Raw genomic sequence first — 13,856 nt, 5'->3', positions numbered from 1 at the left:
AAAAACCCGTAGGACTGACGACATCAAAAATTAAAATACAGTAAACATTAAAATACCCGGTAATTTGTGAAACTAGTAATTTGTGAAACTAGTATTTTTAGCAATGCAATTTTGTTTACGTTTGCATTACTAAGCAGTTGTTTATTCCAGCAGCTATATACATATGATCCAAATAGAGAGCTCTAGACGTTGCCTGGTTTGATTTTCCGATTATATATTGGGACTATAGTCTGTCGATCCAAAATATTCATGCAGCACATTTGGACGATTTATAATGGAAAATGTTGACATCTTTTCTCCATTTGGAAGTCACTCAGAAGACCTTGCACAATTTTTCAACACTATCATCCGGGTCTGTTGAAATGCAAAACCCCGTAGACTTCTTTATTTTTAGCCGTGTATTTAAACCAGCTGATAAGCTAGAGAGGGCGTTTTAAAGAAAGAATAATGAGAATGTTTAGTGCTTCTAAACGAGAATTGCTTGAACCCTGAGGTATATATAAATATACAGCAAAAAGTGAATCGAGAATATTTTGGGACAGAATATAGTGGTCAATGCATGTACTGTTAATTTTGAGGAAATAAATATTCTTGAATAAATAATCTAATATTGCTAATCTATCAAAATAAATTAAAAAGGTACATAAAGTATATCGTTTAAGCATGATTAACAAATCTATGAGGTAAATAACATTAGATAAGATTTTCCGTTTTCCCTTCCCTTCCGCTTTCCGTTCCGTTTTGCGTTCCGCGTTTTAGCAACACCCATGTATATATACACGTGAACCCATCTAATCGAAGAGCTGGGTAAAACTAGTACCCGCTAATGAGACATGCAGACCTGTGTTGTGTACGTAACTTCAGACAACGATCATTCATTTGTAACATGCATGTATTTTTATGACCTATTCTTCAATTCCACTTGCACTATTTTTAGCTTTAAGGTGGTGCAGGACACCTGCATATTGTGATGTACATGTATACTTTCTATTGAGATAAACAATAAAGTATATTAAATGTTGATCAAATATTTACCCCCCAAATAATGTTACCTATCATTGAAGCGCAATGGCTTGAGCGTTTACATGTCTGTAATGGCATTGGGGTTAAAGGTGTATTTTTGGTAATTTTACAATTGATATAAATGAATTTTCATGGGGAAGGGGGGGGGGGTCTGGAGCCCTCACTCCCACCCCTTCTCTAAATCTGTGCACACGATGATGTTCATGTAGGCACACAAAAACAAATATAAAACCGGCAACCGCCACGGGGAGGGGGCATTATTTAATTGTTAATTTTGTTTGTAATAATTATGTAGACCATTATACTTTCTATGACATACAATGTTAAGATTATTGATTAACTGAAAAATCACTGCAAACAGTTCTGCCCCAAATTGCACATAAAGTGCTGCTCATGTCACGATGTGTATTATCTTATGGGAAGGGATCTCGTCCTTCAGTTATGAAAATTATGAATTTTAATTGTATTACCGGAGCTTGCATATAGCCTTCATTTTTAACTAAACTGGTACAAAACAGTGTTATTTAGGGGCAAACACATGGTGCGGGTATTGCTGTATAATGACAGCATCTAGTTTAAATTATGTTTTTATACATGTATTAGTCATCAAAATCTCAAATATCAATGCAATCTTTTGCTTCATTTGTCTTAAAAAAGTAATTAAATAAAATTGGGAATAAAGTTTGGAATTTCCTACCGAAACAAATTATATTCCTATAGGAATTTGAATTGCGATAGAATTTGAACAAACTACCATAGGATTTTAAAATCCGATAAGAAATCCTAATTTCTTAAAGTAAAACTACCTGTCTGAAACAATTCCCGCAGGAAATAATTTTCTCCTCTACGACATTTAATTATTGTAGGATTTTTAGAAAATCAATATTTCCTGTAGGAAAGTTAATTCTCATGTGGAAAAAGTTGTTTTCTAATGGGATATTATTTTTCAAAGGTAAATATCTCACCTGTCAGGTAAGACAGTCTAAAAACAAAAGGGGTTATATGTACGATGTAGACAATGGTCTATCATGTGGTATATAAGGATTTTTACGAAACTGCATCTTAAGTGGGTGCAAAACTGCCACCATGGCACTGGCATAATTATCCGGCACAGTGTTACTTGCATGCATGTGGTTTTATCGTCAAAATGGATTATTGAATTCTTTATTTAATTGGATATACATGCATATTGGCCCATTAGTCATTGAATTAAAAATTGAATGGAGTATTTGCCCACTGGACATTAGTGAATGCGAAAATTGCCCTTTTTACATTTTCTATTTCACAGACAAAGATACTGAAAAATGTAAATATGTGAACTGTAGCTTCCGGGGAAGTATAAGTTTTAAGAAGAACATAAAAATTGATTAGTACATGTAGTTCTTTTTAACCTGGCAGGGACTTACAACCGAACATTAGTAATTCTAATTAGTAATTTTATTGAGTGACGATAAAAGATTCAAATCACTACCATATTGTTTGATATACCAATGTTGAATTTATCTACCGTAAACACGAATTACAACCTGTAATCATTATTTAATAATTGATATAGTATACTTAGTTTTATCTTTGAAATTCAGTACACTTATACACCTTTTGCAAACATAAGTGATTAATATTTTGATTTTGTGAACTCAAAAATAACATAAACCAAACAGATCTTTCATATTCCTCCTTTAAAATTGTTATATGCCTTTATATGGAAATTGCACTAAAATAGTTCTGACACATACATCTTTGAAATTCAATACAACTTTTGCAAATATTAGTAATAAATATCTTAATTTAATCAACTCAAAAATAGCAATTCAAAGAGAGCTTTTTTATATGTCCTTTTTATTCATATTCACCTTTTTATGAAACTGCAAGTTCTTTTAGGCTATAATGTACAATTTGATAAAGCAGTCTTAATGACATTTAAAAAAAAAGTGTTAATCAAATAAATGATATGTTACAAAGAGTATAAATATAGTTTTTATCCCATTAATTGATAAAATCAGTTGTTTGTAAAAAAAAAAATATACGGATTTATGGATATTTGTTTGCCTGTACACTTATAAAATGGTGAACAATAGTTTTATGCATGCAAAGACACCTATATACATATATTTGATATACAAGAATACATCAATATGTATACAAATAAAACATTAATCAGCTTAACTAATCTTGCACAACAAATCACACCTCAAAATGAAACTAAATATTAAGAATGTTGAAAATTTGGAAACACGCAAGATATAAGGTCAAGAAAAATTGTCTTCAGTGTTATGAGACACTCTTCTTATCTGATGATAAGCAGATGTAATCTGCCGTTTTAAACTAACAGTATAGGTTTGTTTTCAGGTTTTTTACATCTACGTTTTCGCTTTTGATTAGATACTTATAGAGTTTAGAACTTTTACTGGAAGAAGCCATTCATACGGGTATTCATGAACATCATTCTCTTTGTTGTTTGCAATGATGGCGTCGTTTCTTTGGTGTATTTCTTTCTGTATGATTGCCAAATCTTTTTGAAACCTACAAATAAAACGACGATGATTGATGCAAAATCAATACAATTGCAAATACAGAAACTTTTTTTTTCATGGTTCTTAAATTATATTTGATTTAAAAAAGATACTAACTTCCGGACAAAAGATCTCCCTTCGTTGTCCATAGCATTTAAATAGGAAGATTCGTAGCTTCCAAGGCTGTTGGTGAGTACTAGAGTCAACACCTTCATTACTGCAATTGCTGAGAACATTTCATAGCCATTAGGCATAGCGTGATCAAGATTCAACTGTAAAGAAAATGGTAGGAAAACACTAATACAAAAACCACTGCAAAGTCGTCTTTGGAAGAGTATATAAAAGATTTCAGTAAACACTGATACATCAGAAATAAATTTTAATTTTTTGTTTAAAAAAAATTAAATATCATTGAATGTGCTCTTAAGCATATCATAACGTGCAAATGTATCTAATGTGAAAGTTGAAGAGGACTTAACATTACAAGTAAATTACATGTCATACTGTATTAGCCAAAAAAAAAGACCAAATATTTTGTTTTCTTTAAAAACAATTTCTAAATATGTATATGTTTTCTTTTTACATCAGGTGTATACATGGTTCGTCTTTATTCAAATTACCCTAAAAATCATAAACTGATCAGTTTCACAAATAATCCAAGTAATACTTTAAGATTCGTTTGAATAAAATAGTTTATCTGTTAATTAATAATCTCGGAAACCGTGCCGTTAAATAACATGGGCAGGTGTATATAATGTGGAAGTTAAAGAAGACTTAACATTAGAAGTAAATTGTATGCCAGATTGCGTAAATATTTCTAAGAGAGAGAGAGAGACACACACACACAAAGAGTGAGAGAGAGAGAGAGAGAGAGAATCTTAATCTACCGCTGATCTACATGTATCAGGCTTGTCATGCAATGTCGCTGCCATGTTAGGTGGGAAAGCATATTGGTCGTACTGAGGAAAATTGGTCGCAGAATGTTCCACGCTACAGATGTAGATGAAATTTGTCAAAACATCAACAAGGTTTTGGATGTTGTCGAATTCCGGAATACCCTGAAAAATGATTGATATATAAACAGGAATAATTTGTAAGTTATATGATCAAGCTACAATTGTATCGGGAAGAATATGTAGTATTTAAAAGGAATCAAGCTACAAATGTGTCAGAAAAAATATGTAATATTTAAAGGGAAATACGAAAAAAAAACTAGCTTCTGCAAAGCCTTTATAAATCAAAATGATAATTCCAAATTTGAAAAGGGCAAATTCAATAATTACCCGTCATGTCTGGGTTTGCAATAGTTCATTTCTTAGTTCATTTCTTAGAAATATTTTTAAACCACGCCTTTTGGTTCGGTGCTTTATCAGTTTCACGAAAAAATAAGTAATTCAATAAAACCAACGGAAATCAATTCAAAAGTAAAATGATATACTTTCATTCCACAGCCTCCTCCCCCATTCATTGATCTCGAACGTACAAGTTCCTCTCTAAATGATTGAATCTCTTGATCGCTACGAACATTCAGGTCTTCATCTAAAAAAAAATTCGAATTAGAAAAAAAAAACCATTTGTAATTGTAATTGCATTTAACAAGAATGATATTTAACTTTTCAAGTCTCTATACTTTTTAAAAGAAATGCTAACTTCTGTAATAGTGTGAGGCATATTCTGAAACAAATTGATTAATTGCTCTATGCAAACGCAAAGCATCATCTCTGAAGAAATATCCCGGTATATCCTGAAATTATATACATGTACGTGTCAAATTTCGAATATAAACGAGTTTAGTTTAAGTTATCATAATAATGAATCAAACATGCGCAGAGAGAGAGAGAGAGAGAGAGAGAGAGAGAGAGAGAGAGAGAGAGAGAGAAAAGTACATTTGCTTCTCTGGAATTCAGGCTAGCATGAATGGATGCATTGGTAGGATATGTCCAGTTTTTGTTGCTAGAAAAATGAATTCATTTAATTTTTAATAAGTGAAAAAGAAACTTGAATTTGATAGTAATTTTTAAAACTCAAAATTGCTTCTGTTTTACAACTTACTGCCTGGCTATGAGTGTTAGCATGTGGATATTTCCAAAGTACATGTCTTTGTCCACAAATCCTCCTGGTTCAATTAAGTCATCCTGAGCATTTCTTCAAGACAAATCAAGAGTTCAAACTAAAACACATATTACAGATACAAAGAGTCATTTAAATATGAAATGCCTCCTTTATATATAAATATATACTCGTACATGTATTAACTTTTTATAACAATAAAAAAAGATAATTATTCAAATTTTATTCAAAATTAATTTAATGGAACTTACTTGTTAATGATATGCATATACTGGAAGTGTGGCAGAAGCAACTTGTAGATAGGGTGTCTGTCTGAGAGATTTCTGTGCATACAAACACTCACACCATCCATAAGCATGTGTGTGAAACCTCATGAAAATAAATAACAAAAAGTTAATGACTATCTTTTACTTATGCTTTTAATACTCTGAATAATGATTAAGAAAAAGTGATAACTATCATAATAATGACTATGCAAAGACAATGAAATGAAATTACAATCCTATGGATGTATTTCATTTGGTAGATTTACTTTACCAATGCACGTATACAATGCTCAATCTTTTTTTAACCAAATAAATATAAATCCTATTATCAAAAATCGATTTAATTGTGTTATTAAACTATGTCATAAACATCAGACACTCTTGAACTGTACTATGTTGATCATACAGTAAACCTATAATGCGTAACAGTTTAATTCAATATTATTGTAGTGTTTTTGAATTATACTTTTACGATGGATGACTACTTTATATAACCTAAATAATATTTTATATGGCTATGCAAAGGAATTCATTAAACTTAAATGTGTTAAAATTATGCATTGCCACTATTTATTTTAAATCAGTAAAGCAACCGTTAGTCCATACTGGTTATTCGAGTACCACTTCTTTCCATCATATTATTCCGTCATTTTAGCAACACACGAAAACTAACGTGACAATGCACTGATGAGAAATGGTCCTTGGCTAAAATTGGTCAATTGACAGAATAGATTTAACCACGTATATTGTTTGACATAAATCGAAAATATGAGTTTAAAAAGAACTTTACCTAAATGTGTGATTGATTCGTGAAACTGGGCATCAACCATGTTGAACCATATTCTTGCGTTCACCCAATCCCGAACGTCCTTAGCTGTGCCTATCGTAGAAGGCTTAAATACCTTTATTAGATGAGATAATCCATATATTAGATGAGTAAAATTCATCAGATTGCATTTTGATATATTTGAATGAAATTGCATTCACCCAAAACTTTGAAGGAATATCTAGGACAGAAAGAAACACATTTTCATTATGTTTGTATTGCTGGTTGGAAAGAGTAGAACTTTGAATAAATAGTTTAACATTATTAAACATGTATGTAAAGTTTGGGTAGATGTTTCGGAATATATTTTGTAATTCACCTCTGCATTTGGTAGATTAGCATCTATGTTGATGTTGATAGCTACTGGCATCAACAATTTGGATTTCCATACTGTAAATAAAGCCACTGGAGCAGCAGGCTTAAATGTAAAAAAAAATTATACCAATTTCAATATAGTCAGACTTTTTAACACTTTGGAAAAGTTGCATTGCTTAAATCATTACTTGTCAAATAATGAATAATGAAAGAGTATCGTTGTTTACAACTAACACCAAGGTAAAAAAGCTATATCTTGAAGACTTTAAACTAACAATAAATCGGTGACAAAACAATAAAATTTAAATGTTCAGAAACCATGCTTATAAAGAAAGGTAATTCCATTGCATCTTGTAGGGATTTTGCATAAATAGTTTACCTAGTTTACCAAGAGTCTAAGCTAGTAAAAACAGTTTCGAATAATGCAGTCCTCAATTTATTTTAAAAAAAAGAGAATTGCAGTAGCTCAAGGCTTACCAATGCTGCTAAAATTGCTAAATTATATATATATTTTTTTTTATTGATTTTCATTTCTTAGAGGAATGTTTCCTGTTGAAATTGACATGCAAGATGTAGGCTCCTATAATAAGTACACGAGAATCAGAAATAATATGCCGAACTTGAGGCTTTCACTGATTCATTGACTTTGTACAGTGAAATTGCAGGTTACAGATGGGAGATAAAATAACGCAAAAAAGGTGGAGAAAGTAGTATACTTCACACCGCTGCGTTTTAGACACGCATAATTTAGTCAATTTATATGGCTCAAATTACCAAATGGCATGGAATTAGACAGGAAATTATTATATTGTATTATTGTCTGCTTATCTTTGCAACCACATTCATAAGAAGATGATAACTCCTCTTTAATTGATAATGATTATATAATGAAATGCCAATGGATAAGATGCGTAAAACATGTGCAAAAGCACCGAATCATAAACATGTCTATCATTATTAACGGTTAATAGCAGGTAAAAATCTAAGTAAAAAAATAAACTATAAACAACTAATGTTGTACCTTAGAGCGACAATGATATACGTGTATCTAGTCACAATTATTAATAGCACTTCCAAAACGAGTTCTAATAATCCGTTAATCAATACCCTTTACGCACCTTTACTTCACCCATATTAACGTCTGTGAGGTCTACAGTATACAATGTCCCGTTTTGAGCATGTTTACTTAGCGTCAGTCCCTCAAGATATGGATGATTGTCTTGAATGGTGTCCAAAAAGGAATCAAACCTATTAGAAATACAAAACAATTAGCATTTTTTGTCAATTTTAAGATGAACTGTATTTTGAAAGGTATCCTAGATTTTTTTTAGACTGTATGTACCGAAAATAACCATATTAGGATGACGGTCGCAAGGTGCGGATCATCAGATCAGATGAAACAGAATAGTTAAATTTCAGCTGCTCTACCAACATACAATCCCATTTCTTTAGATTAAGCTCAAGATCAATTAATTTATAACCTGTCTGCTATGAGTTGTTCAATATTAATTTTTTTAATGTACAATTCTTTAAAAAAAAATGTAAAACGTTTTTAAAAATTTGGTGAAAATCACGCCTAAATTTATGTATTATATGGACAACATAAACGTCATACAAACAGTTACAATTTAAATGACTGGTAGATTAAATGAAATATCTTCATTGTACCTTGATTGTTTGATTAGTTATTTGTTTATTCACATTTTGTCATTAAGATGTCTAAATTTGTTATTTGCATATAAATGTATTTTTTGCATGATTTGAATTCCGACCCATGCGAGTATAACATAACTTGGAGCAGTTCACAGTTTTTAAACGCAAAACGATTAATAAAAAAAAGTAAACTGCAGTTTTGTTTTATCTATCGTATTATATAAGTAGGAATTAGATTTATAAGATACTTTGATATTCTAACACTGAAATTGAAAACTAAGTATATAAAGAAAAAACGTCAACTTGTACAAAATTTAAATAAAACGTCAAGTGTATGTTTTGCAATCGTGTAATATTGTGGCTTGTTAAAATTTTAAATTTGTTTAGCCGATCGGTTAAGGCGTTACAACCAGAAAAAAAATTCAATGGATTGTACATACTGTTGAGGGACTTCATGAACTCGTCTGATGAGATTGCGAGTTACTCCGTTCAACCTTTGCCATGCAAACCAGTGGTCAGCTTGTTTTCTTTGTAACTAGAAGGACATGCGATGTAAAATAAACTGCATCAATATAGTAAAGAGGCATGGTCACAATGTTGGTCATTTTTTTCCGATCTTTATGTTTACAATCATGCTTCAATGAATTCTTAATAGGCAACCATAATTTGAATGTCATTTGTTGAGTTTTAAGGGGGTGACAGGGTTTACAGTTATTTTCTATTTAAGGTACCTCACTACACCGTGAAATAGTTTCTCAAATCAGCCGGAAATTAATTGATTATGATAGAAAGCATGATGGATAAGAAGTACGTATGTCAAATAGGCGAAAAATGTGCAATTTTAGATAAAAAAAATGATGTTTTCAAAAATTCCATTCGGTAAACATAAACAAAAGCCCCAGGTAGATTCGAACTCATGACCTGCGGTTTACAAGCCTGATACTTTAACCACTGAGCTATGACGATATACATCTGAATCGATTGATACAAACAGTTTAACAAAACATTTAAATCGCCATCTTGTGACGTAGTGTCTTAAAAAGTATAAGACTCGGTGTAGTGAAGTACCTTAAACAAAAATTTTGTTTACATTTTTAATGTTGAAGAAAAAGTCCAAGATTTAGACCTAAATTAAATGTGTTAAACGTAAGAAACTGTTTATTTATGCTTAAAATTATAATAAGATGATCAAATCAGCTTGAAAAAGATTTTTTTCCTGGTGTATTGAACTTTTGTAAACAAAAGCAATGCACAGGCCTCGTTTACATTGCAGGGAATTGTGAGTTCTGTATCGTGCTTATAACTCTACAAATGGCTCTCAAATTTCATTTGATCACTAAAAAATGTATTCATAAAGCATTGTAAATAATGCAACCAGAAAAATAGAATTCGACCAAAATCATGACCATGCGCCCTTAAACGAGTAGAAAAACCATTATATTGACGACTGACAGTTATTGACATAGGAAATTTATATAACCGTCTCTCTGCCCTATGACTTTAAAATTTCGTACTTTTACGTTATTGTGGCGTCACAATAAACTTTGCCAATTGACGATACTATATAACAAATAAGGCATTTGAACAAAACTGCCCGAAGAGCTAGGATTGGCAAAAACGTTGTTTATTTTCTGATCGAATGGTGATATCTATTCTATTCTATATATATACATGTATAAGGTTATTTCCATGTTCAATTTTCAAATGTATTTACGTTGGCGTAGGTGAAAACGTCGTGTTGAACAGTCGTAAATGAACTTATTTTAAGGGATTTTTTCAACTAGAATATTAAATTTGTTAGATTGGTGTAGCAATTTTTCAAGCTACGTTAACTTTTGTAGGATTATTAAGATTTAAACGGTACATTGAAATATTTTAAAATATTTTGAAACATCAGGTTTTGTAAAATTAATTGTATGCTTTTTAATGGACATTTATTCCACATATTTTTTATGCAGACAAGTATGTTTTAAAAAAGATTGCTTGATCCAAAATTATTCTTTAATTTTGCAATTAAGGATCTGTTTTAACCAATGCTAATAAGTTATACCATATAGCAGTGTATAATTTTTATAAAATGGTAAAAATAACTTCCAAAGACATTGTTTAAAGTTCATACGATGGTTTTAGGTTAAGCAATATTTTCTATACTCACTGGTGTTTGTTGATTATTATCTACTGATTCTTGTGTCCATACCTCGAACCCCTAGATAGTTCAAAAAGTAAATTTATTTGTGGTCTAAAAACTAAACTCTAATATCACACCCGGAAATCCGCTCCTTCACACACACACACACGCATGCACGCACGCACGCACACCCACCCACCCACACACACACACAATATGCAATGGCGATACAAATTGTTAATTGTTATGCCGCTTTACATGTACATGTATATCGGAAAAACAATAACTGTTACAAATTCAAAGATCAGTAATTAGGGTTCAATGATTTTTTTTCAGTTGACCAATTCTTATTTGTATCTGCATATGCATAAGACAATTCTTTTTTTAAAAAAACATTATTTACCATTGGTTTGTTTGGTTTCGACAACCAATAACTTGTTTTAAAATGGTTGATCATGTCCTGTATTTTCCATTTTCCTCTTCCATAAAGCAGCTGATATGCCTTGTAAAAAGCACCTGTCCCAGTAAAGCGTATCTGTAACAATACGTTTAATTTGCATATCCGTTTACACACAATTCAAATTGTAAATACTAACCAGCCGATTGTTTGCTTGCTTTGTGTTTTAGTGTATTGTATTTTCAATTTTTTCATTGTACAAAGTGGTTTTTTCCGATAAAGATTACCTTTAACAGTTAGAGTTTTGATACTACAGTTTTCAAAAAATATTTTTCACTTGTAGTTATCATTTTTGGCAACAAGAGTACAAAAAACAAAATAAACATTCGTAAACAATTTTTTATAGCGAAACATGTTGCTTGTTCAGTTATCTTATATAAGGAATATTTACAATTTTATGGTGAAACTGCAATGTAATTGTTTTTAAGAAGGCTGATAAAAATGTATGGTGTGTATTCAATTGACAAATACTTTTAATTTTTACAACATATCTGTGTTTCATAACAAAGGATAAAAATATTGGCTAAGTATATGCCCGTGACCTCATTATTTATCGATAGCACAAAAAGGATAACCATATAGAGGGCTAAGTATCAATTTATCATATCTCAATACGGTGAATTATTGTTTATTGTAGGTCGAGTTGGCATTAAGAGAAAAACAAAACTTTCTTGATCTGACCTTATTTTGTTATGCTACTGTAACACACTAGCATCTTCATTTCAAAGTTACGTAAACAAGTCTATTAATTTTCTGAAAAATTTTGACTATACATAGTTACAACCAATGGTCGGCTCTAGATATTCAAATTTTCACAATTTGATGCAAAAACAGAGGCATCATTGAATAAAAAACTAGCAAAAATAATGAATATGAAGTGTAAAAGATTGGATTCTTTACCATGTCTATAATTGATCTGTTTTCTTCCCTTGGTACTGTGTGTATCTAAATATCAATAAATATAAAGTAAGATGTAGATGTAAAAATAATAACTGTAAACATCACTTTCCAAAGAAAATTATCGTCCGTCTGTCTGTCCGTCATTTATTTTATCTTTATTAATTTTAACTTTAAGTTATTTCTCTTTTTTCATTTCTTTTGTAACCTTTGTAATACTCTGTGAAAATCTTGGTTACATCCGTAAAGTCACCGACATTCTAGGAATTAATTAACATATTTCCTATTAATTATAAATAATTCAGGTATGAAATGATTTAAAATCCAGTGATGTAATAATATCAACAGTATGAACGATAGTAAATTATGACGTGTCGCAGGTACATGTAGAGGTTTCTTTAACAGAATTGCACACGCTTGAAAGTGTCATATACAATATCAATTTATAACTTTATAGTATTACTATTTATATTAAACATCAGTTCACATGTGATTATATTTTATATATCTACAAAACAAATGTTTTTTTTCGATAAACTTGTCGTTTTTCAAAAATGTTTTCTGACATGCTACATGTATGTGATGGACAATAATCGTTTCATTCTTATGGTTTGAATTCATTCAGATTGTTGAAAGAAAGTAACTGTTTGAAGGCACTCACCAATGGTGGAACATCAACCACATTGACTTCATTCCTTTGGTCCTCTGTTAATTTGAATGTTTTTTGCTCCAATTGATATTTACTTCTTGCCTTTTCTAAATTCCGTCGTCTGGTTTCAATGTCCTTATCGTTTTGCTGAAATGAAACGCTTCGAGATTGGAACTCTACACACTGAAAGGTTAAGCGACTCTGCAACAGTAAATGTTTTCCTCGCCACATCGTCGACATCTATTACAAACGTATGTAATCAAGTTAGGTTATAGTGGTAAGGCAAATTCAGTTCTGTTAAAAAAAATTAAGGTGACTCTAAGATTTGTTTTACGCACGAAGAGTTCTTAATCATGGTGTTTTATATTCCCGAGAGGGTTACGGACTTGACTGGCATCGAGTTGGTTAATAAATACGTTGCCACATGAGATCAGGTTTATGTTATATCCCTATACATTTTTGTTAAGAAAGGGCGGATCAGCTGTAGTGTAAAAAGGACTCATGGTGCATTCTATTCAAAGTTGAGTTGTCAGTCATCTCGTCACTGTAATATCCACTCCTCTTAAACGTCAGGTTGTTAAAGGTTACCCATCTGAGTTCTTAGAAAACGAGATGGTTATTAAAAATATTTTTTTAAAGGTTACAGGTTTAAAAGCCCATTTGGTGGCAATGGCATTTTCGTTCTGGTTTCAAGTTCCATATTATTTTAGAAAATGTGTACGTAGACAAGTTTCGGTATCTATAAGGTCTGTCATTTCATCGTTCACTACAAAACATATGTATGCATTTGCTTCCAACTTTAATTAACAAGACCTATTTTTAAATGTAAGTCATTGTTTAGTATTTCTTATTCATGTGATTTAAAACAAAAAGATATTTCAATGTACTATCATGACTCTACATCATTTTAAGACAGTATATTTCTGATTACATGGATTATTACGGATTTATGGAGCGTGTTAATTGCTTATTTTAATAAGTATTTTGAAATACTGTCTGGTATGAATCGCTAGTCCTCACGTACATATTGATATTGCGGATATTGTAACTGGATATATC

At 31.1% G+C, this 13,856-nt stretch overlaps 1 protein-coding gene across 4 annotated transcripts; it reads right to left on the bottom strand.

The window, feature by feature from the left end:
* Positions 1-2,691: 2,691 nt before the first annotated feature.
* LOC136271263 (allene oxide synthase-lipoxygenase protein-like) lies at positions 2,692-13,219 on the bottom strand. Of its 4 annotated transcripts, XM_066070898.1 has the most exons (17): positions 13,136-13,209; positions 12,810-12,998; positions 12,152-12,196; positions 11,198-11,329; positions 10,822-10,872; positions 9,107-9,201; positions 8,132-8,261; positions 7,018-7,116; positions 6,663-6,774; positions 5,858-5,975; positions 5,589-5,681; positions 5,423-5,489; positions 5,187-5,280; positions 4,975-5,075; positions 4,424-4,594; positions 3,654-3,808; positions 2,694-3,546 (listed from the first exon to the last, which is right to left on the bottom strand). In XM_066070898.1, exons 3-17 carry the CDS (start codon positions 12,152-12,154, stop codon positions 3,402-3,404), a joined length of 1,566 nt encoding a protein of 521 aa, XP_065926970.1. In that variant the 5' UTR covers positions 12,155-12,196; positions 12,810-12,998; positions 13,136-13,209; the 3' UTR covers positions 2,694-3,401. The 4 variants fall into 4 exon arrangements, with proteins under 4 accessions (XP_065926969.1, XP_065926970.1, XP_065926968.1 ...); XM_066070896.1 differs by having other exon boundaries at positions 2,695-3,546; positions 12,810-13,218; XM_066070897.1 differs by lacking the exon at positions 12,152-12,196 and having other exon boundaries at positions 2,692-3,546; positions 12,810-13,218.
* Positions 13,220-13,856: the final 637 nt, after the last annotated feature.

The sequence above is a fragment of the Magallana gigas genome, chromosome 9 (assembly GCF_963853765.1).
Source record: "Magallana gigas chromosome 9, xbMagGiga1.1, whole genome shotgun sequence".
Lineage (NCBI taxonomy): Eukaryota > Metazoa > Mollusca > Bivalvia > Ostreida > Ostreidae > Magallana > Magallana gigas.
This window is presented reverse-complemented; position numbering and strand designations above follow the sequence as displayed.

Bases quoted from the DNA above. Each gene is read 5' to 3' on its own strand.
- LOC136271263 (XM_066070896.1), bottom strand. From the start codon at position 13,037: ATGTCGACGATGTGGCGAGGAAAACATTTACTGTTGCAGAGTCGCTTA. The intron at 5,976-6,662 runs GTAAAGTTCTTT...TATTTTCATGAG, and splicing joins CGAATCAATCACACATTTAG to GTTTCACACACATGCTTATG. The intron at 3,547-3,653 runs GTTAGTATCTTT...TTTTATTTGTAG, and splicing joins GGGAGATCTTTTGTCCGGAA to GTTTCAAAAAGATTTGGCAA.